The sequence below is a fragment of the Schistocerca piceifrons genome, chromosome 7 (assembly GCF_021461385.2).
Source record: "Schistocerca piceifrons isolate TAMUIC-IGC-003096 chromosome 7, iqSchPice1.1, whole genome shotgun sequence".
NCBI classification, from domain to species: domain Eukaryota; kingdom Metazoa; phylum Arthropoda; class Insecta; order Orthoptera; family Acrididae; genus Schistocerca; species Schistocerca piceifrons.
In genome coordinates this window covers 174,741,741-174,763,945 of record NC_060144.1, presented here as the reverse complement: position 1 = coordinate 174,763,945, position 22,205 = coordinate 174,741,741, and the positions used below count along the sequence as shown (strand labels likewise).

General features: G+C 41.2%; 1 protein-coding gene across 2 annotated transcripts in view; it reads left to right on the top strand.

Annotated features, from left to right (window-relative positions):
* LOC124805206 (putative mediator of RNA polymerase II transcription subunit 26) overlaps nt 1–22,205 on the top strand; it is a 289,089-nt gene that overhangs the window by 72,129 nt on the left and 194,755 nt on the right. For both annotated transcript variants that reach the window (XM_047265702.1, XM_047265703.1), the window contains one exon: nt 18,983–19,331. In XM_047265702.1, coding sequence (XP_047121658.1) covers nt 18,983–19,331 — 349 coding nt within the window. The remainder of the gene's footprint in view (nt 1–18,982; nt 19,332–22,205) is intronic.

Sequence of the window (22,205 nt, the reverse complement as noted above, 5' to 3'; positions counted from 1 at the left end):
TCTTGTCCCCGTTTCCTTTCCTTCTCTCTAGTGGTCCACATTCCCCTCCCCTCACAGAACCGTTCCTTGTCCTCAGCTGGAGAAGAAACTGCCTTCTCTGTCTCCTGCCGGGGATGGGGCTCCCTCTAGGAACCGTCCTCCTGGGCATCTCCAGGACAAGAAGCTTGTTACTTCAAGTCGGATGCAGGACCCACACTCTGTGGGTCTCAAAGCCACTTGTCCTCTTTTAGATCCTGATATTGCTGTGACTTGCTTTCTTCCTGACTGCACCATCGGAAGAAGAAGAGAAGATGTGTAAGTCTTGGGACAAGGACCTCGCAGACATCCTAGTGGGAGATGCCCTCTCCCTCCCAATCAGGGTTCGATTTTAAATTTATAGTCAGTCCATCCTTACCAGAGAGGGACACTGACTCAGCACAGTGACCATTTCTGCCCGTTCGACATCCATCCAGCCTCTTGTACTACTCTGTGGGGTGATAGTGCTACCCCTGACCGGTGCAGAATTGTTGGAGACCTGCTGGCAGGGCTTGATCTCTGTCTCTTTAACAGTGGAGCCCCCACACACTTTAGTGTTGCACACAGCACTTTCTCAGCCGTGGAGCTTTCCATCTGTAAACCTGAAACTGTGTTGGTTATTATCATCACTTCCCAGAATTGCGGTCTCTTCTTTATGTCTACTCTGTAGCTTGTGTTGTATTGCAGGAATCTCATTTTATGGACACTCATTTGATGACTCCTCATGATTTCCAAGCCTTCAGCCAGAACTGGGTTGACCCTTTGTGAGCCCTTTGTCTACACTGGTCACACAGACATTTTTAGTTCCTGGGTTCCCCTTCATACTATGCTGGAAGCAGTGACCATTTGGATCCACTTAGACTGCGGTAACAATATGCAATTTTTATCTCCCTCCAAACCGGCCTCCTATGCTTCTTGCTCTTCTTGCCCACCTTCAACAGCTCCCTCCCCCCCTTCAATCTCCTTGGGGATTTTAATGCCCATAACCCTCTGTGGCATGGCACTGCAACCACTGACCACGGCAGGGTTGTGGGAGACCTGCTGGCAGAGCTTGATCTCTGCCTCCTTATCAGTGGAGCCCCACTTACTTTAGTGTGGCTCACGACACGTTCTCTGCCCTTGAGCTTTCCATCTCTTAACCTTGGATTCCTTCCCTCCTTTCACTGGGGAGTTCATGACAATTTATGTGACAGCGACCATTTTCCAATCGCCTTACCTTTTCTGCAGCATCACTTGCCTGGACACTGTTCCAGGTGGGCCTTTACTAATGCGGATTGGGATGCCTTTTCCTGTGCTGCCACCCCAATTGCTCCATCATGTGATGGCATTGATGAATCCACAGGGAGTTTTACCGACGTCATCCTATCAGCAGCTCCTTCAGTGGTTCCTTCTGGAAGACTGGCCCTTGCTGACTCACGAAATTGCTGCGGCTATTGAGGACTGCTATTGTGCTCTCCAGTACTACAAACAACGTCAGTGTCTCGACCACCTCCTATCCTTTGAATGACTTCGTGCCCAGGCGCATTGGTTTCTGAAACACGAGAAACAGATTTATTGAGAAAGATATGTTGCTACCTTAGGGCCACATACTCCCTCTTCGCAAGTATAGGCAAAGATCATGTGCATTTATGCTCGCCATCCTCATACAGGTGTCCTGGGAATTTCCTTGGTTTGTGTTACCCTTACCAGCCCAGATGCTGTTGCCGATCATTTTGCTCAACATTTCGCTCAGGCATCAGCAATGGTCCACTATCTGCCTGCTTCCATCTTCTCGAACCCCCCCTGCTTGGAGCCATAACAACGCACCATTTAGCGAGTGGGAATTCGCCAGCACCCTTGCTGTCTGCCCCGGCACAGCTCCTGGACCAGACCATGTGGACAACCAAATGCTTAAACACTTACCGGCAGCCAGCCGACATCTTTTTAACCATCTCCGGTGAGAGGCAAGAAAGTATCATCATTCCAGTTTTGAAATTGATTAAATCGTCTCTTCTGATGGATAACTATTATCCGATCAGTTTAACCAATGTCCACTGCATGTTATTTGAAAGTATGGTGACTCGAAGGCTGTATTGAATGCCTGAATCTCAGTACCTTACAGCTTCGACTCAGAGTGATTTTTGCTAGGCCGCTGTAGGCAGATAATTTAGTCCACCTGGAGTCTGCTATCTGAACAGCTTTTGCGTCATAAGTACCTTGTTGCAGTCTTCTTTGATGTGCATGAAGTTTATTATACCACTGGGTGTTTGTGATACCGCATGGTGCCACCTGACGTGAGTGGGGCATCCTTGGCTCACTCCAGATTTTTATTGAGAACTTTGTTTCATGTTGCATTTTTCAGATACAGTTTGGCGCGTCCCGTAATACCTCCCATCTGGAGGAGAATGGGGTTCCACAGGTTTCTGTTTTGAGTGTCCTCTCTCTTTAGTTGCTATTAATGAGCTGCCAAGAGCTGCATTATACATTTCTATAGTTGCCATACAGTTCATCCCCATGCAGATCTGTACCATGGTGGCCACTCCTTCAATGTGGTGGATTCATCATCATTTTTTGGCACTGGTCTTTGGTGCCTGCTTGACATGGCTTCCCCATTTTTGTCACCTGAAGCGGCCTTGTTGGTTGCACCTCAGTACTCTTCGATACCTCAGCAACACCAACAGGGTTGTGGGCTGCTCTTCTTTGATACTTCCCTACACAGCATTGTTCCAGTCCTGTCTAGACTATGGGAGTCTGACCTACAGCTCAGCATCACCTTCGACATTACAGATGCTGAACCTGATACACCATTGTGGGGTACAACTGGCATCTGGTGCCTTTTGGACTAGCTCCGTGATCGGCCTCCTAGTTGAGGCAGGGGTTCCACCATTTCACGTTCTGTGCCAACGACAGTTGACTATTTAAGCGTTAATGCATCTGCTGCTCCCCAGAGCACCCTAACTACAGTGTCATCTTTCCAGATATGGAGATCCATCTCCTGCAATGGCGGCCCGTATCTAGGGTTATGATCATCATCTGCATCCAGTTCCTTTTTTCAGAACTCCAGCTTTCCACCTCTACCACCTATTCTCCAAGTGTACTCATGTACGCCTTGGTGCATCCCTCATCCGCACCTCTCTTTTGAGCTATCACAAGGTCTGAAAGACCAGGCTCATCCAGAGACCCTCCACCACCAATTCTTCTCTATTCTTGGCACGTTTCAGGGTTCAGAAGTAGTCTATAGAGATGGTTCGATGTTTGCCAGTCACACTGGCTTTGCTTATGTTCGTGCAGGATGTAACGAACTGTGCTCCGTGCCCGATGGCTGCAGTGTTTTCACTGTGGAATTGGTTGCCACGTCTCGTGCTCTTGAGCATATCTGTTCCGGCGCCAGTGAGTCCTTCCTCATCTGTAGCAACACTCTGAGCAGTGTACAAGGTTTTGACCCATGTTACCCTTGCTGTCCCTTGGTCCTGACTATCCAGGATTCCTTTTTGCTTTGAATAATGTAGACGCTCGGTGGTCTTTGGCAGGACCCCATGTCATGTTGGGATCCCGGGGAATGAACTAGATGACAGACTGCCCAAATTGGCTACCAGCAATTGAAATTGGTAGTCCGGAATTGGACCTTCGATCAGTATTATGCCATCAAGTTCTAAGGATTCTGAGTGCATAATGGTACACTCTGACTTTGTTGAACAAACTACAGGTGATAAAAGAGACCACGAAACTGTTGAGGTCCTCCATGTGGGTCTTTCGCAAGGACTCCATCATCCTTTGCCACTTTGCATTGGCCACATTTGGCTGACTTATGGTCATCTCTTCAGTCGTGAGGATCCGCCCCACTGTCGTTGTGGTGCCTGTTCAACAGTGGTCCATGTTTTGCTGAACTGTCGTAACCTACCCACCCTGTGGTGGTCTCTTGAATTTTCTCACTCACTTAACCTGGTGTAACCTTATGATACCTTAGTGGCTGATCCAATGTTATGGTTTATTCGTGAAGCGAGTTTTTCCAGTCTCTCTAAGGGTGTGTGGTGTGTAGTTTTGTTGACCTTTCTGTACCAGGTAGGGGAACTATTACCTCATGACCTCGTAGTTTGGTCTTTTAATCATTAAACCAACGAACCACCCATCAGACACTATAGAAATGGAAAAGACAAGTGACAGAAAGAAACGTCCTAGGAACCTATTTGGGATTCAATTCTGGACCTGTTGCTTTGTAGTTGGCCACTTATCAATGAGCCACAACTAACAGTATCTGCCATAAGTTTTTTGGAGCTGTAGTGGTGGTAAGTGGGGTTGAATGGTTCGCTGACAATAACATTTCCAGATTGCAATATTTTTATCACAGCATCTGGATGTGTAGCTGTTGTGTAACATTGTTTATAGGAGATCTGAACTTAATTTCAACTCATATAATTATCTCTGTTGATTTATCTATCAGAAAGTGCGTCTATGCTGTAGCTACACTATGTATATATTTATACCCATTGATACATAGCTTGACATTAAATGGAGTGCATTCATTGATGTTGTTGGAGACCTTTGACTGCAAAGTGTACAGTTCAAATGTCTAATTACTGTACAGTGGATTTTTCATTGTTTGATTAAATTACCGTATAGTGTATTAAATTTGGTGCAGCAGCAGTGTCACTGGCAAGTGGCAAACTACAAAGCAAAATGGTTGAGGTACAAACTCCACTCAGGACTTGGTCCCCCCCCCCCCCCCCCCCCCCCCCCCCTCCTTCTACTGTTAATGTGATGCCCATCCCCATGCTTTATGTACACCGACAAAAAACGTAAAGCGCCATGCTTTATGTACACTGACAAAAAAAGTAAAGCGTCCAGAAGACATGGTCAGACATCATTCTAACGTGGTACACATGCACGTCATTGGTCGGTATGTAAATTATTATTAGAGTTGCAATTTTCTCAACAGTCGTCAGAGTGAATTAGTGTTTTTCATGTTTAGTGTTGTTTCGAGACCTGGAAGGGTGTATAAGACACATGAACAGCACATATGTCGAGTGATCACTGTGAAGGACACTGAGGTGCCACATACTCGTGTGAGACAGTGTTATCAGCACCTGACAGAGTTCGAAAGGGCCCTCAGTGTTGGTTTCCATGTGGCCAGCCTGCCAGATTGTGCAGTATCCAGATTGTGGAGCATTCGGATGTGATGATGGCCCAATGCTGGACTGCGTGAAAATATCAAGATTCAGGTCGACCAAGTCTGACCACCATGAGAGGGAAGGTCGCTGTATTGTGCACTGAGCACACCATCTGGCCCGCTGTCTGAGAGCAAGCAATGGACACCATGCGACATTGTGTCATCCTGTACCATTGGTTGGTGGCTAGCTGCAGCCAGAGGAGGGAATTACGATCCCACCACAATACACATGGCTGCCTTTGGAGTGGTACCCACAACTAGGAAGCGTGGACTGCTGATGAATGGCTTTGCATTGCATGGTGTTCAGCGATGAATCCTGGTTTTACACTCTTCTGCAGTCTACTGACATTCTAGGGAGCCACAGTGGTGTTACTCCTGGTATAATGATGTGGGGAGCCTATGGGTATGACTTCAGGTCACAGCTGGTGGTGATTGTGGGAACTCTTGACAGCACCCAATGGTACATCGTGTACATCCTGTGTTTCTCACTCCTATGCTAGTCTTCTACTAAAGAAGGCTCAAAATAATTGTATAAAAAATAAAACTTCTGATGCAGTAAATAAAATTATTCCACATCGTAATCTAATAGATAGAAATCCTGTATGTGGCACAATTTTTTCAGTGGGTCAGTGCTATTCCACACAGGACATGTGTTTGTGAACTGTCTGCATGATGCTGAGGTTCTTCCATGGCCAGCAAGATGCCAGATCAGTCTTCAGTATAATATGTGTGGGACCAACTCAGATGTTGAATCCATTCCAGTGCCAGTGTTCAGGATACCAAGGACCAGTTACAACATTTGTATTCACATTCTTGGGGGGGGGGGGGGGTAAGAAAACCTTGTTTCACAAAGCGCTGAGCATCCAGTGCATGTAGGTCTATATATTAATCGTATGATTTTGAAACGCATCCCTGTTGGTTTTTGAAAATTTTTGAACACATTCTAAGTTGATTTCTGAATGAATCATTAGTTGATTTTCGAATGCGTGCATAGTGTACGTGACGTCTCTGCCATAGGAGTCCCTGCCGCATCTAGAAAGAAGAAGAAGAAGAAGGGGGGGGGGGAAACAACTTTCCTACAGACAAAAGGGGATGGGAGCTGTATAAGCTGAGCAGAATAAAGCTGAATGAGTGAATGCCAATCGTTTTTTATGTGGCTGACTGGGTTTCTTTTCAGTGTATCCAAGAAAATGAAATTTTGACAGAAAATTTTTGGCCAGACCGCTGCATTAGTAAGGGCCAGTTGTTCAGTCCCCGTCTAGTAGCCACTCAAGTTCTATTTTCAGAGTAGTGCGGAAAACACGTTGTACGAACACGTAATAACATCTAACTGGCGAATAAACACGGGACTTCTAAACCGGTGATTGTGGCAGGGTTAGTGAAGTTAACCAGAGAATAAGTTTTGACACTGGCAGAAATAATTACAGAATTAGTGATGACAAGATTGTTTGTTAGAATGAGGAAGGAGAAGAAACGGGAACATCACACAAATTATGAAAGAATATGACAATTCCAAATTTGTGTAAAAATTTCATAGTACTTCTTTTCGATCTCATGCTTCAAAAGCTGGAGCATATGAATGAAATGTGAAACTATTTCCTAACAAAACTTTTTGCTTGTAGTAGGCCTAATAGCCATTTGATATTGGTACTTCATGAATTATATTTTGGCGTTTATAAAAATGACCATTTGTGCCAAAACAATCTCGTTTATTTGGTGTGTGTTACAATTGTTCCAATATTAGGCAGGACTGTTTTGTTTTATCTAGCAGTTAGTGACAAAATACACGTAATCGCACGTAATCAGATCAGTGGTGATGATGAGTTTGGTTTGTGGGGTGCTCAACTGCCCTGTCATCAGTGCCCGTACAAAGCCCCAATTTTTTCTCAGTCCAGTTTTTTTTTTCACATTCCAATCTAGCCACTGTCACGAATGATGAGGATGATGATGAAATGATGAAGACAACACAAACACCCAGTCCCCGGGCAGAGAAAATCCCCAACTCTGTTGGGAATCGAAACCGGAATCCCGTGATCCAGAAGTAGCCATGCTAGCCACTGGACCATGAGCTGCGGACTAATCAGATCGAGAAACCACACCAGTCTTGGGTACTATTTGTATTAACAGCTTTTTCAGTATTAGATGACGACATTTCGTTTTTTCATGTAGCAAAACATTTGACGAACTTTAATGATGTAATAATTCTGTCCCAGAAAGGAAAGCACGCCATGTAAAGCTTAGCGAGATTAGAGAGAGGAAAAAAATGCTAGGACATAAGGTTTGAAGAAATGTGTACTGTCTTGCTTGTCTCTTGTCTTTACTGGTTTCATGTATCCTATATTTAATTTTATGTTGTACAAAACAGCAAGTTATTAGCTAATAGGCAATAAAGAGTGCATATTTTTTGAAGAGTTCTTGTTCTCCCAGTTACAAATAATCCCATCCAGTATTAATTGTTGTGCGGGGTAGCCGCGCAGTCTGATGTGCCTTGTCACAGTTCATGCGGTTCGCCCCGTCGGAGGTTCGAGTCCTCCCTCAGGCATGGGTGTGTGTGTTGTCCTTAGCATAAGTTAGATTAAGTAGCTTGTAAGCATAGGGACCAATGACCTCAGCAGTTCAGCGCCATTGAACTTACCACAAATTTCCAGTTTTCAGGATTAATTGAGAGGTGTGTGTGTGTGTGTGTGTGTGTGTGTTTTTTTAATAAAAAAAAAGATGGCAGGATGTCAAACCGGCCGACTGGGAGCAGGAGAGGCGCAACAGGACATTTTAATTTCCACTGTCCTGAATGTAGTTTGATGGCATGTATTACAAAATATTACACATTTGAATTCCACAGAGCGACATACAGTGACATGCGATAGAAGAATGCTGTGTGACGAGACATGGCACTGAACTTTGGCACACTTAAGACCAAATAACATGTCTTACATTTCCTCGAACACATATGTTTTATGTATTGGACTCTTCAGAAAGATGTGCACTACAAAATGAACATACTTTCGAAAAGTAAATTTTTTAAATATATGGCATCCTACCTCCAGTGCTCGAGGAAGGGGGGGGGGGGCACTATCTAGTGTTGCCCTGGTTCGGAAATATCATACATTAGGGGCCGATGCATAGAGCAGCCTGAGTTATAATTGGGAGGTGGGTAGTCTCCATGTGACCCGTGTTTATGTTTAGTGATTTTGTTGTTTCTTCTTTGTTTATTGCTCTCATGTCAAATGAAAACAAAATGGATTTCTGTGGCTGGGAGCTAAGTTTGTTGTTGTTGTGGTCTTCAGTCCTGAGACTGGTTTGATGCAGCTCTCCATGCTACTCTATTCTATGCAAGCTTCTTCATCTCCCAGTACCTAATGCAACCTACATCCTTCTGAATCTGCTTAGTGTATTCACCTCTTGGTCTCCCTCTACGATTTTTACCCTCCACGCTGCCCTCCAATACTAAATTGGTGATCCCTTGATGCCTCAGAACATGTCCTACCAACCGATCCCTTCTTCTGGTCAAGTTGTGCCACAACCTTCACTACTCCCCAATCCTATTCAATACTTCCTCATTAGTTATGTGATCTACCCATCTAATCTTTAGCATTCTTCTGTAGCACCACATTTCGAAAGCTACTATTCTCTTCTTGTCCAAACTATTTATCGTCCATGTTTCACTTCCATACATGGCTACACTCCATACAAATACTTTCAGAAAGGACTTCCTCACACTTTAAATCTATACTCGATGTTAACAAATTTCTCTTCTTCAGAAACGCTTTCCTTGCCATTGCCAGTCTACATTTTATATCCTCTCTACTTCGACCATCATAAGTTTTTTGCTCCCCAAATAGCAAAACTCCTTTACTACTTTAAGTGTCTCATTTCCTAATCCAATTCCCTCAGCATCACCCGACTTAATGCGACTACATTCCATTATCCTCGTTTGCTTTTGTTTGATGTTCATCTTATATCCTCCTTTCAAGACACTGTCCATTCCGTTCAACTGCTCTTCCAAGTCCTTTGCTGTCTCTGACAGAATTACAATGTCATCGGCGAACCTCAAAGTTTTTATTTCTTCTCCATGGATTTTAATACCTACTCCGAATTTTTCTTTTGTTTCCTTTACTGCTTGCTCAATATACAGATTGAACAACATCGGGGAGAGGCTACAACCCTGTCTTACTCCCTTCCCAACCACTGCTTCCCTTTCATGTCCCTCGACTCTTATAACTGCCAGCTGGTTTCTGTACAAATTGTAAATAGCCTTTCGCTCCCTGTATTTTACCCCTGCCACCTTTAGAATTTGAAAGAGAGTATTCCAGTCAACATTGTCAAAAGCTTTCTCTAAGTCTACAAATGCTAGAAACGTAGGTTTGCCTTTCCTTAATCTTTCTTCTAAGATAAGTCGTAAGGTCAGTATTGCCTCACGTGTTCCAACATTTCTATGGAATCCAAACTGACCTTCCCCGAGGTCGGCTTCTACCAGTTTTTCCATTCGTCTGTAAAGAATTTGTGCTAGTATTTTGCAGCTGTGACTTATTAAACTGATAGTTCGGTAATTTTCGCATCTGTCAACGCCTGCTTTCTTTGGGATTGGAATTATTATAGTCTTCTTGAAGTCTGAGGGTATTTCGCCTGTCTCGAACATCTTGCTCACCAGATGGTAGAGTTTTGTCAGGACTGGCTCTCCCAAGGCCGTCAGTAGTTCGATTGGATTGTTGTCTACTCCCGGGGCCTTGTTTCGACTCAGGTCTTTCAGTGCTCTGTCAAACTCTTCACGCAGTATCGTATCTCCCATTTCATCTTCATCTACATCCTCTTCCATTTCCATAATATTGTCCTCAAGTACATCGCCCTTGTATAGACCCTCCTTCCACCTTTCTGCTTTCCTCTCTTTGCTTAGAACTGGGTTTCCATCTGAGCTCTTGATATTCATACAAGTGGCTCTCTTTTCTCCAAAGGTCTCTTTAATTTTCCTGTAGGCTGTATCTATCTTACCCCTAGTGAGATGAGCCTCTATATCCTTACATTTGTCCTCTAGCCATGCCTGCTTAGCCATTTTGCACTTCCTGTCAATCTCATTTTTGAGACGTTTGTATTCGTTTTTGCCTGCTTCATTTACTGCATTTTTATATTTTCTCCTTTCATCAATTAAATTCAATATTTCTTCTGTTACCCAAGGATTTCTACTAGCCCTCGTCTTTTTACCTACTTGATCCTCTGCTGCCTTCACTACTTCATCCCTCAAAGCTACCCATTCTTCTTCTACTGTATTTCTTTCCCCCATTCCTGTCAATTCTTCCCTTATGCTCTCCCTGAAACTCTGTACAATCTCTGGTTCTTTCAGTTTATCCAGGTCCCATCTCCTTAAATTCCCACCTTTTTGCAGTTTCTTCATATTTAATCTACAGGTCATAACCAATAGATTGTGGTTAGAGTCCACATCTGCCCCTGGAAATGTCTTACGATTTAAAACCTGGTTCCTAAATCTCTGTCTTACCATTACATAATCTATCTGATACCTTTTAGTATCTCCAGGGTTTTTCCATGTATACAATCTTCTTTCATGATTCTTAAACCAAGTGTTAGCTATGATTATGTTGTGCTCTGTGCAAAATTCTACCAGACGGGTTTCTCTTTCATTTCTTAGCCCCAATCCATATTCACCTACTACGTTTCCTTCTCTCCCTTTTCTTACACTCGAATTCCAGTCACCCATGACTATTAAATTTTCGTCTCCCTTCACTATCTGAATAATTTCTTTTATTTCATCATACATTTCTTCAATTTCTTCGTATCTGCAGAGCTAGTTGGCATATAAACTTGTACTACTGTAGTAGGTGTGGGCTTCGTATCTATCTTGGCCACAATAATGCGTTCAGTATGCTGTTTGTAGTAGCTTACCCGCATACCTGTTTTGCTATTCATTATTAAACCTACTCCTGCTTTACCCCTATTTGACTTTGTGTTTATAACCCTGTAGTCACCTGACCAGAAGTCTTGTTCCTCCTGCCACCGAACTTCACTAATTCCCACTATATCTAACTTTAACCTATCCATTTCCCTTTTTAAATTTTCTAACCTACCTGCCTGATTAAGGGATCTGACATTCCACGCTCTGATCTAAGTAGTGAATTAAAATACATTCACATAATTACAGAATGCCAAAATATGTTATTAGTTTCAGATTTTATTTTATGTCCACGTTTCTGATAGTCAAACATTCATCGCCTTGCAGAACAGTGAAGTTATTTTTGTGGGTTTGTTAGAGAAATTTGTCTTTTAATAATCTTTTCAGCTGAGGCAGTCAATTTATTTGAAACAAAGTGTTTAATTCCACACTATTGGCTAGTTTCAACTGCCCGTTGCATTTCAAGTGCACTTTTTCATCTTCCAGCACATATGGCATTATGCCATAATAAAGAACGAAATGTGAGATAATACAGAGCTGGTACTCCAAGGTAATTTATGTCCAGATCTGAGCGTATGAATGTGCACTTCAAGCCTAATTATGCATTTTAGTATGGTTCATGAAATTCTGATGCTCTTGGAGTATCTTCTAATGTCTTGTTTCTTTTATGAGATACTGTAAGATCTTTTAATGTTTTACACGTACGAACATACAAGCTTTCTGCGCCATCGTAGCTGCACAAGCACGATGACATACGTTATCTGGCGTGCTCTGGCAACTGCTGAAATGAAACTATTTCCAACAGGTCGCAGGAAAATATTGCGAATGCTTGCTTGAAAAGCGTTACTTTAAAAGTAAATTTCCTTCTACACAAGATTAACTATGTGCGAGAATGTACGATGAATTTCTTAAATCACAGAGCGTTTGACTCTCATTTAAAAATCAACTTTTTGAGGATGACCATGTAGAAGAATTTTGAGCCTAGAAGATCAGACATTTATGTTGTCATAAAAATTTTACTGGCACATCTGAGTGATGTATCTTAAATTGTAACTGACGCAACAAAGATCAATATTATATGTGAAAGCTTAGCTTCTCTTGCAGCTTATTAAACTTAGAGACCAATATTATATAAGCTTTTATTTTCTTGTAGCAACACTGTGTATATTAATTTAAACCATTAACTTTTCCTATTTGTGTGTTCGCACTACTTAACAGGGATGTTGCTACTGGCTGACTACATCATGTGTCCTATGGTCTGAATATCCGCTGTCATCGGCTGGCGAGATCACTTGACATGACTGGCTTACAAAAGCACAATCTCGATCTCAATGTTTTAGAAAGTAAAATGTGGTGTTTGGTGAATTTCGAATTTATACTTTCTTAATACAAAAATATGTACTGCACATGTTGCTGCATATCAAACATCTTTCCAAAACCTGAGTTTCATTTTCTAAAGTGCCGGGAAATTCTACATCGGTGTATAAAACCATGACAATTCAAAGGATTGATAAGTTTTACAATTGCAAGGAAAAGTATACTGTCACTTAACATGGAGAAAGTTTATTTTCACCCAGGAAAAAGTGTATTTTTAACCGGGAAATCGGGGAATTTTTTTCCTATGTCCGTGTATACACCCTGTTTTTGATGGGGATGTTGGGTACAAGCTCTGGGAATATGCAATAATGTATTGACCTGTGGAATGAATTGAATTGCTTTGTAGTCATGAACAGGATTTGATTCTACTTCTGCTTTTGCCATAACTTTATGTACTGTATCTTTCTGTCATAACACTCATTCACAATAATTTACAGTTGTGGTGATTAATGATACGCTAATTTTCAAAGTGGTGGAGGAGGACTGCTGCTGTCCTGTGTGGGTAGTTTAGCATGCCATTTGTCTGTTTCTGTGAGCTCATACATGCATGTCTGTGAGTGTGTCAGATGACAAGCAAAAAATAACGTAACACAACATATTATTTTGACGGTCAATTTTTGGTCTAAGAATATACACTGCTGAGCCAAAACGTTACAACCACTGAGAACAAAGTCTTTCAAATGGCACTGTTGTATCAAACATTCTCGGACTTCTTGCTGCGTCAGTTGAGGATAAAACTTGAGCTTTCGACAGGAACAACTGACTTTTAGAACTGTCGCTATGGTGGTTTTATACAGTCCATAGATGGCTTCTTATGGGTCAGTAATTACGCTGTGCTGTTGCAGATGGTACCAACCTCTGCGCTGGTTGTGCCACCACTCTCGTAGTGTAAACATACACATACATTAATCCGTGTATTACACAGAACAAAAACTATTTCTTATGAGGACCACTTGCATATCAAAATTTATCATTTGTAGTACATGTTCTGAAAGAATGGCTATGAGTCACATAATACAAAGTCAGTGTTCTCCAAGAAAAGGAAATGTGAAAACTTTGAACATTCATGTGATGAGCCACCATTTGCATTCCTCCCTTTCTGCAACACTGTATCAAGCAAAATAGTAGTTGTCTTGGGAAGATGAGATGTAAGACAAATTTTCCGACCTTCTAATAAGATAAAAGAGATGCTATGCCCTGTTAAGGCCAATCTCTGTCTCAGCATGCCAGGGATTTATAACATCACTTATGAGAGTGAAGGCAGTTACATCAGTCAGTCCATCCGATCAGTCAGTCCATCCGTATCGTTTCTGATTGCTGCTCAGAACATCACGGTTTATTAAAAATCAAGAACTGGAGAAATCTGCAGTTGGTGAGCACAGCTTCATAAACACACACAAAATTTTGTCCCAGGCTCCTTCCTAAATGATGGGATTCCCTAATTAAAGAGGCTTCAGATGTAAGAATGTGCACGAACTCCAACTGTGACAGTAGGTATAATCTTCGCAGTGCATGGAAGTGAGCTCTTGATGCAAAGAAGAACTAGACGTATTCCTCTAAGTGTTTCTGCTGTGACAGGAGCATGGCACCACCAGTGCAGACATTGACATCATCTGCAACAGCGCTGTGTAATTACCGACCAATCAGAAGCTGTCCACGGGCCATATAAGGCCACCACAGCAGCATTTTTGAAAATTATTTGCTCCTGACAAAGACAGTGGATGTAACTGTTGAAAACTGCTACCTGCATACTCTGCAAACCACCATGAAATGCACGGCAGAGGGTACGTCTCATTGTACCAGTTATTATGGTTTCTTCCTGTTCCATTGATATATGGAGCACATGAAGAATGATTGTTTGAATGCCTTTGTGCGTGCAGTAATTATTCTCAGCTTATTCTCCCGATCCCTGTGTGAGCGATACATAAGGGGTTGTAGTGTATCCCTAGAGTAACCATATGCCACATTGTTAACAACAGTCACACAAACAACAAAGTCACTGTCCTTCAAAATATTCGTATGATGAAATGTTTTCATAAATCTGAGGGAAGAAAAGCATCAGAATCACGAGGAAAATGACATGCGTGAAGTTGGTTCTGGTGGCGGTGCTGCAAACCATCAGGTCCTGCAATCAAAGACATATAGAAGAGCAAATGCGTTCCCAGATCATGCTTCTTTCCCAGTGCCCACAGTTGCCATAAACCCTGAAAAGAACAAGACCGTGTGGCGCAAAGCGATTCTTGTGGACCGTTGGCAGTGCTGGATGCTGTAGTGGGTGTAGCAAGTGTAGCGGTGTCCGATGGCGGCAGCCATGCAGAAGTTCCGCCAGTGATGCCCCGTCTTGTGGGTGGGAGCAACAGGAAGTGAGAAAGAGATGTAGCACCTGTTCACGTGTGTGGGTGCTGCGAGGCTTTGACCATCTGTTGCTTGAAAGTGCGTACAAAGTGTTCTGCTTCTCCTTTGGACTGTGGGTGAAATGGAGCACTTGTGAGATGATGAATGCCATTCCATTCACAAAACTGTTCAAAATCGTGTGAAGTGAACTGTGGTCTGTTGTTCGACACAAGTACTTCTGGCAAACCTTCTATGTAAAATATGGAGAACAACGCTTGAATGGTGCTACGTGATGTGGTGGAAGCCATAGGCACCACAAATGGAAACTTGCTAAAAAGAGTCTACCATGATGAGCCAGCGAGTGTTCCAAAATAGTCCTGCAAAGTCAGTGTGCACTCGTTTCCATGGTGATTCAGTTTTAGGCCAAGCCGAGAATGTTTATGGCAGAGCGGATTGGTTCTCCACGCATGCGCAACACTGTGCCGTCATCTGTTCAATGTGCATGTCCATGCGCTGCGAGGTAGAGTGGTGTCGCGCTAACTGTTTAGTGCGAACAACTCTTCAGTATCCTTGATGGAGCAATCGCAACACATCCTTTTGTAACACTTTGGGAATAAGCACGCATGATTGTCCACTGTCATTTTGAACTAGAATCACACCCTTTTGAACTGAAAGGTTATGCCGACATGCAAAATACCGGCACACAGCTGTGTTCTGGATACGCTTCAATGAACGAGGCCAAGACATGCGAATATAATGCAACAAAATCTTGAGATAGGGGTCTGCTTTTGTTGCCTGTGCAATTTTTCTGTAGTGCAAGGGAAAAAGATTCCAGCAATGCAGAGTTCTGCACATAGATTTTGCAACAAGATGCAGCAGATGCATCAAAATCAGAGTCCAGGCCAATCGGAAGGTGAGATAGGGCATCTGTATTGCCATGCTATGCTGTAGGTCTGTACACAACTTCGTACTGATACTGCGAAAGCAACAATGCCCACTGTTGCAATTTTTGAGCACTGCATGTAGGAACTGGCTTTGACAGATGAAACAAGGACTGCAAAGGCTTGTGATATGTCAGTAAATAGAACTTGCGACCATACAAATAGTGATGGAATTTTGTTTCACTATACACAGTAGTGAGAGCCTCTTTTTCAATTTGTGAATAATTGCACTGAGTTTGAGTTAACAACTTTGAGGCAAAAGCAATAGGTCTGTCTTGTGCAGCAATTCTGTGTGAAAGCACAGTGCCAATTCCGTAGGAAGAACCGTCGACTTACAAAACTACCGTCTTGGCAGGATCAAAATGCACTAAACATCTGTCTCTCAGCAAGGTATTTTTGAGTTTCTGAAATGCATCTATCAGTCTTTAGTCCAGACAAAAGGCACATTTTTGTGATGCAATGGAGCCATGATCTGAGTTGCATTTGGTTTGAATCGAATGTAGTATGTCACCTTGCATAGTACTGACTGCAGCTCAGACACATTGTGATGAATGTTAGCCTCACTTCTGGTGAAGTACAAGTCCCACATTGTACACTAGTGTGGTCACTATGTGCTGCCTGAGGCTGAGACTCTGATTGCGACTGTGACTGCAAGTGCAAGTGACTGGGCAGCGACAAATGACTTGGCTCTGTCTGCAGTTGACTGGGCCCTCTGATCTGTGGCGGCAATCTAAATACTGGTGATCGAGAGGGCATTGGTGGCGTGTTTCTTGCGAGTTTGTGTTTGGCCTCTATAAGTTCGCTTGCTCCGGTGCCTACTGTCGATCTTCTCGCAGCCTCTTTGCCAATCCGTTTTGCTTGCGACAGCTTACGCAAGCACAGTTTATGCACTTTAGAAAAGAACTTTTATTTATTTCAATACATGAAGTGGTGAGACAGGCACAACTATCCCTGTTGTCCCTGACAGGTACTTATGAATGGGCAGCAGTTTCCACACGTAGCTACTGAGCCTGGGCTGTACACTGCCAAAACCAGCAATCTTTGGAGGCACGGGTGTGTGGCAAGTCTGCAGTACTGTGCTACCATATCTTGTGAAGGACTTAGTGCTGGCGGCAGGTGCAGCCTGGTCTCAAACCCACGGCTGCTGCTGGCGGTACGGCTTCTGGCAAGGACAAGTGATCCGTGCCTCAAAATCCAGTCTTATTTACTACTGCTTTCGGCTATCCTGGCTTTACAGTCCACTGGTGTGTTTGTTATTGTGACCCACGTGTCACTACACTGGCACTATCAACTCATGACTGTTAATGCAATGCTCCATGGTCATTTCTGCACTACTACTCCTTACTTTTACAAAAGAGTTATAATTTTTGTCTAAAGACTAGGTAATGGCCCTACAATTGTACCAAATTTATACCTGGTAAATTGCTTCAGATTTTGCTTGAAATTGATGTTTATAAGTGTGGTTTCCATTTCCAAAATTAGTGATATGTCCCCTCAGGAAACAAGCAAATAGCTGAATGCTTTTTAGTCGCTCATTTAACTTTTCAATTTCATCTTTACAGTTATTGCAAACACCATTTCTTACTACAAAACTATAACATGTAGTCATATATTAATGTTACCTGCTTCTGTACTGGACACCCATCTTGTACAATTTCTTCTGGTGTGTGTTGTATAATTTGATGCCACATTGTATCACAATTTTTCTGATTGGAAGATGTTATGGTAAATGGTACTACAAATCATATATATCCCTTTTTGCTCTAATTTAACAGTTTTCAGAAGACAGTCCCTTGATAATAAGATTGTTTCTAGGATAAACAAACATGAAACATTTGCTAAACTCACAAAGTGAGTGTGCAATATTCAATTTTAAGGCTAAAAATTAACATCAGTGTTCATTTGTACATTTGAAAGACAGTGTACGATCTGAGTTTCATTTCCCCAGAAAATGATCCCGTAGCATAGCAGTAAATAGAACTGTACACAGTATGCCTGCACCACTGTTTATTTACTTGTTGCAGCTTTGACTATAGCACACCATTCAGAGTTTCTTTGACAAATTACATGCATATTCCATTTATCCTGCTGCATGCATAGACCCAAAAAATTTTGACATTTAAAATTTTCTACAGTTTTCTCTTTTAGTCTTGTTTGGATACATTTGTGATCAAATTGATGATATAAGTTAAAAGACACATACGTGTTTTTTATCATTTAAAATTAGCTGCTCTGAAAGTCTTGAAATAGTTTTCTGTTGTTAACAGCAAACTTCATATGCTAAAAGCAGAGAGGATTACACTTGATTCAACAGTAAACAGAAAAATATATTAGTGTTATCAGCATATAGAACAAATCTTAGAAGATGCATTCTGTCCTCAACTCTTCATTTCATCGTACAAGTTTCTCAAACACAAAAAATAAATTGTTTTTTCTGTTGCTACTTCCGTAATGAATCAAAAGAAGAAGAGCAACAACAACAACAACAACAACTACTACTACTACTACTACTACTACTACCACCACCACCACCACCACCACCACCACCACTAGTATTAAGCTTTAAAGATGGAATAATGATGATGGTGATGAAGATGGCAATATGGAAGTAAGAGAAAAATGCACACAATTGAAATGACAGTAATCTTTCCAGAATAAAGAAATCAATCAGTAAATAAAGTTTAGTAACTGAGATTTTAGAGCCATACATTCTTGTCATAAAAAAAGGATTAGCTCTAATTTGTCTTTGGCATTCTGGGAGTTTGTGAGATTAAAGTTAATTTTCCTATATCTGCATGGATTTTCTAAGACTTTGGTATCGGCTCTTACAATTAAGGTGATGATTATCTTCTTTCACAAAAAATAAATATCGCGGAGTGTGAATAAAAGTGCAGTCTGTGATTTATATATTTGGGGAATAACACACTTGAAAATAATCTTTTTGTTTGTGAATAAGAATGAATGAAATTTTGAAATAATAGATCCACTGAAGAATATTGCAGAATTATTTCCTACAGAATTCTTTTTAAATATATCTTGCCCAGTGCATAGTGTTACATTTGCTTGCTAAGATTACTGTGAACCCAAGTTCTGAAATTGGAGGCTCAAATTCAGTTGCTTTTTCTGCTGTCCATCATGCCCTCATATCCATACCCCCCTCCCCCGTGTGTGTGTGTGTGTGTGTGTGTGTGTGTGTGTGTGTGTGTGTGTGTGTGTGCGCGTGCGTGTAAGTTTAAAGCATATTTAATAAAACATTTTGTACTTTTACAGGTTTGTTTTGGGATCAAGGGCATTTGCAAACAAATACATTCAGCAGTTTACGGAGATCTTCACAGAAGAGGGACGCAAATCAGTACGCATCACCCACATTGTGCCCGGACAACCTGTCCGGGTGCGGTGTACTGCTGGCATGGTCGAGCGAGATGCAAAGGCGGCAGCTGCAGCATTTGCTCAACAGAGGCAGGCAAGAGCTCTGGCTCAGGCTCAGGCTCAAGCACAAGCCCAGGCTCAAGCACAGGTTCAGGCTCAAGTACAGGTGCAGCCCCAGGTTCAGGCCCCAGCTGCGGTGGTTGGGACTGGCATCCCTCTGACGTCTCCTGCTCATACTGTTCTCAGCAGTGTAAGTAATACATAGTTTACATTCTCTCTCTCTCTCTCTCTCTCTCTCTCTCTCTCTCTCTCACACACACACACACACACACACACACACACACACACACTCACTCCGGGTCAATCCATACCAAGTGTTCCAGGAAAAAAATAATTGGTTGCTTGACCACCTCAGAAAAATTTTATATTTGCTGGTTGAATTCCCCATTGTTTAGTAGACACAAAAATATTTTTTAAAAAAATTTATTGTTTAGTATTTTGAAATGGTGGCCATATTTGCTCCAGGCCGCATTAGTTTTTTTGTATTTGCAAGCATCTACATGTTTTACAATTATTCAGTAGTGGATTGTCCTAAGTCTTTCAGAAAAGGTGCATTCAGTTCAGCACACTCTGGGCTACAAATTAACATCATTATCACTTAGCTGAATGTATTCATTAATATATTTTAATAGTTCAAAATTATCAGCCACAAATTAAAACAAACTCAATTTTTGAACAGTAGTTTTCCAAAGAAAGATTAATTTCTCAGCTTTAATATTTTTTCTGCTATTACACTGTATAGTGTAGTTACTTTTTACAGAGTATCAATGATGAGCAGCTTACACTTAAAAAAATACACTATTTAAAAAAAAATGGATTTTTTTTAATTTTTCCATTTTGTGGCCTGCAATATCTTTGTTGGGGAACCAGATGAAAATCTGAAAATTTCACAGTTACAGTGTGTAATTTAATCATATCTATGATTACTTACTTTTTTATTGAAAATAAGCGTTCTAATTACTTTATATTGTTCTCCTGTTATTTGGTTTTAGTACATTGCTCATTGAACATTTGAGAAATTTGTTCACTCAGTTTGGGTGTTAGATTATAAGTTTGCCCAGTAACAGTTGTAAATTCCATGGGAGACAGCTTCCTTAGTACATTTTTAAGTGGCATCCAAACTTGATCCTTCTCAATTTTTTTAAAAGATGTCCTTGGTCCTGGAGGGTGTTAAAATACAACATGTACATCTTGGTTTTGACAGATATTATCACCTTCGCCGATCCACCAATGTCTCCCTTGTCAAAAAACAGAGGGACAGAGTAAATGCTACCTCACCTGTGAGTTCGTAGTCTCATTACTGATAGCTCTGACTTTGGTCATATTTGGTGGCACTAGTGTTCAGTGTGTGTGTTATCTTTCCTTCATCAGTCCGAGAATCGAGGTTTTAAATTTGCATGTACATCGCCTTTCCGTTGCATTTTGCCTTGAAAATGACGGGGTGTTCTCCCGCCAAAATATCGGTGGTCATTGAAAGTGTTACCTGGCTGAATTCCCGGAAGTTATTTGCAATAGCAAGGCAGGCTTGTTTGCCTGGACAATCTTCACATTTTTCCTTGATCATACAATTGTAACCGTCAATATTGCATATCATAACTGCCAAAAGGTCTTTATAGTCAACTCTAAGATTGGCCCCGTCTATCATCAACTTTATGTTCTGATGATACAAACAAACACAAACATTATGGGTGCCAGATGCCCCTGCAACAATACACCATCTTGGTTTCAACTCGCAAAACTTTGATCTTCCAATTTTAACGTCAGCATTTTCTTTTTTAAATTCAGTGAATAGTTCATTTAAATTACACAATATTAACCTTTTTTGTCTTTGAATCTTAGAACCATTTTCTCTCACAGAAAAACAGTCTTTTTGTGTCAGACATCAAATGGCTGTTATTGTCGTCATAATACTTGATAAATTTATTGATTGTGTTTTCATCTACCAAATTAGAAGCAATTTTCTTTTGTAATGCTGGTAAAATTCCCTGTTCTTTTACTAATTGCCTTGTTAATTAACAAGATGTTCTGACACATTAAATTCATCACTGACTTTTGCTCAACTCCAAGAATTCCGCAGTAAACTAATAATCTTAATTTTATCCTCTTTGTGTGAAGTACTGCATTTAGTTTTTAGTTTTTCTATCAGATAATCATATTCAGTTGGTGAAGTTTTAGAACTTCCATCTGTTTTAGTACAAATTGTATTTTGAAATGAAACTTCCAAATTCTTTTTTACTGTAGCTGCCATTTTCTCAATTTTTGTAATCGAGGCACTTGGTCTTTTATCTTGACTTAGTTTCATAATTTAACTAGCAGGCGATATATCCAGGATTTCACAAGCTGTATCTACTTTTTTAATGCTTGCTGATATGTCACAAAATTCTGTATCTGAGGTTTCACTATCATTTCTCTTGTGAATTACAAATATCTTAGAATAATGTTGGACACGGTGATTTTCCTGGTAAGAGACTGACAAAAGGACTTTTATTTTTAGAATAATGATCAAATGTTATTTTTCACAGACCTTTTGTTATAGGTTTCTTATGTTTCTCAAAAGCGTCCATGCAAGACTGACCAAAAAGGTGATGGAATTTTATTAAGTATTTCATTTCACGGTACTTGCATGCTAATTTGACCTCTGGGCTGACTTGTAAGTAAACCAACACTTTTTCTTCTTCACTGTAATCTTCAATTAAAGTAATGTCTTTAGGATACACTCCATACACACTTTTATGACATGCTTCATTAATAACAACACCAACAGAACATCGAGACACCATTTTTCAACTGCACACTTCAAGAACAATTGTTGGTGTAAGGAGTAAGACAACAATCAGACTCGTATAGGCTTGCAGATGTAATTGTTAGCCTGCTGAAACCATTACCACAACATTGTTTCGACAAATAATCATTAACTAGTGTAATGTGGTGTGTTACATTATGCAATTGGTATACTTTATTTGATTAGCCTACGAGATATCGCAGATGTTAAAAAACTTATTTTTTACTTGTGTTTGTAATCTTTTTTCCTTAACTTCCAATTGAATCTCAAAGTTGAAATTTA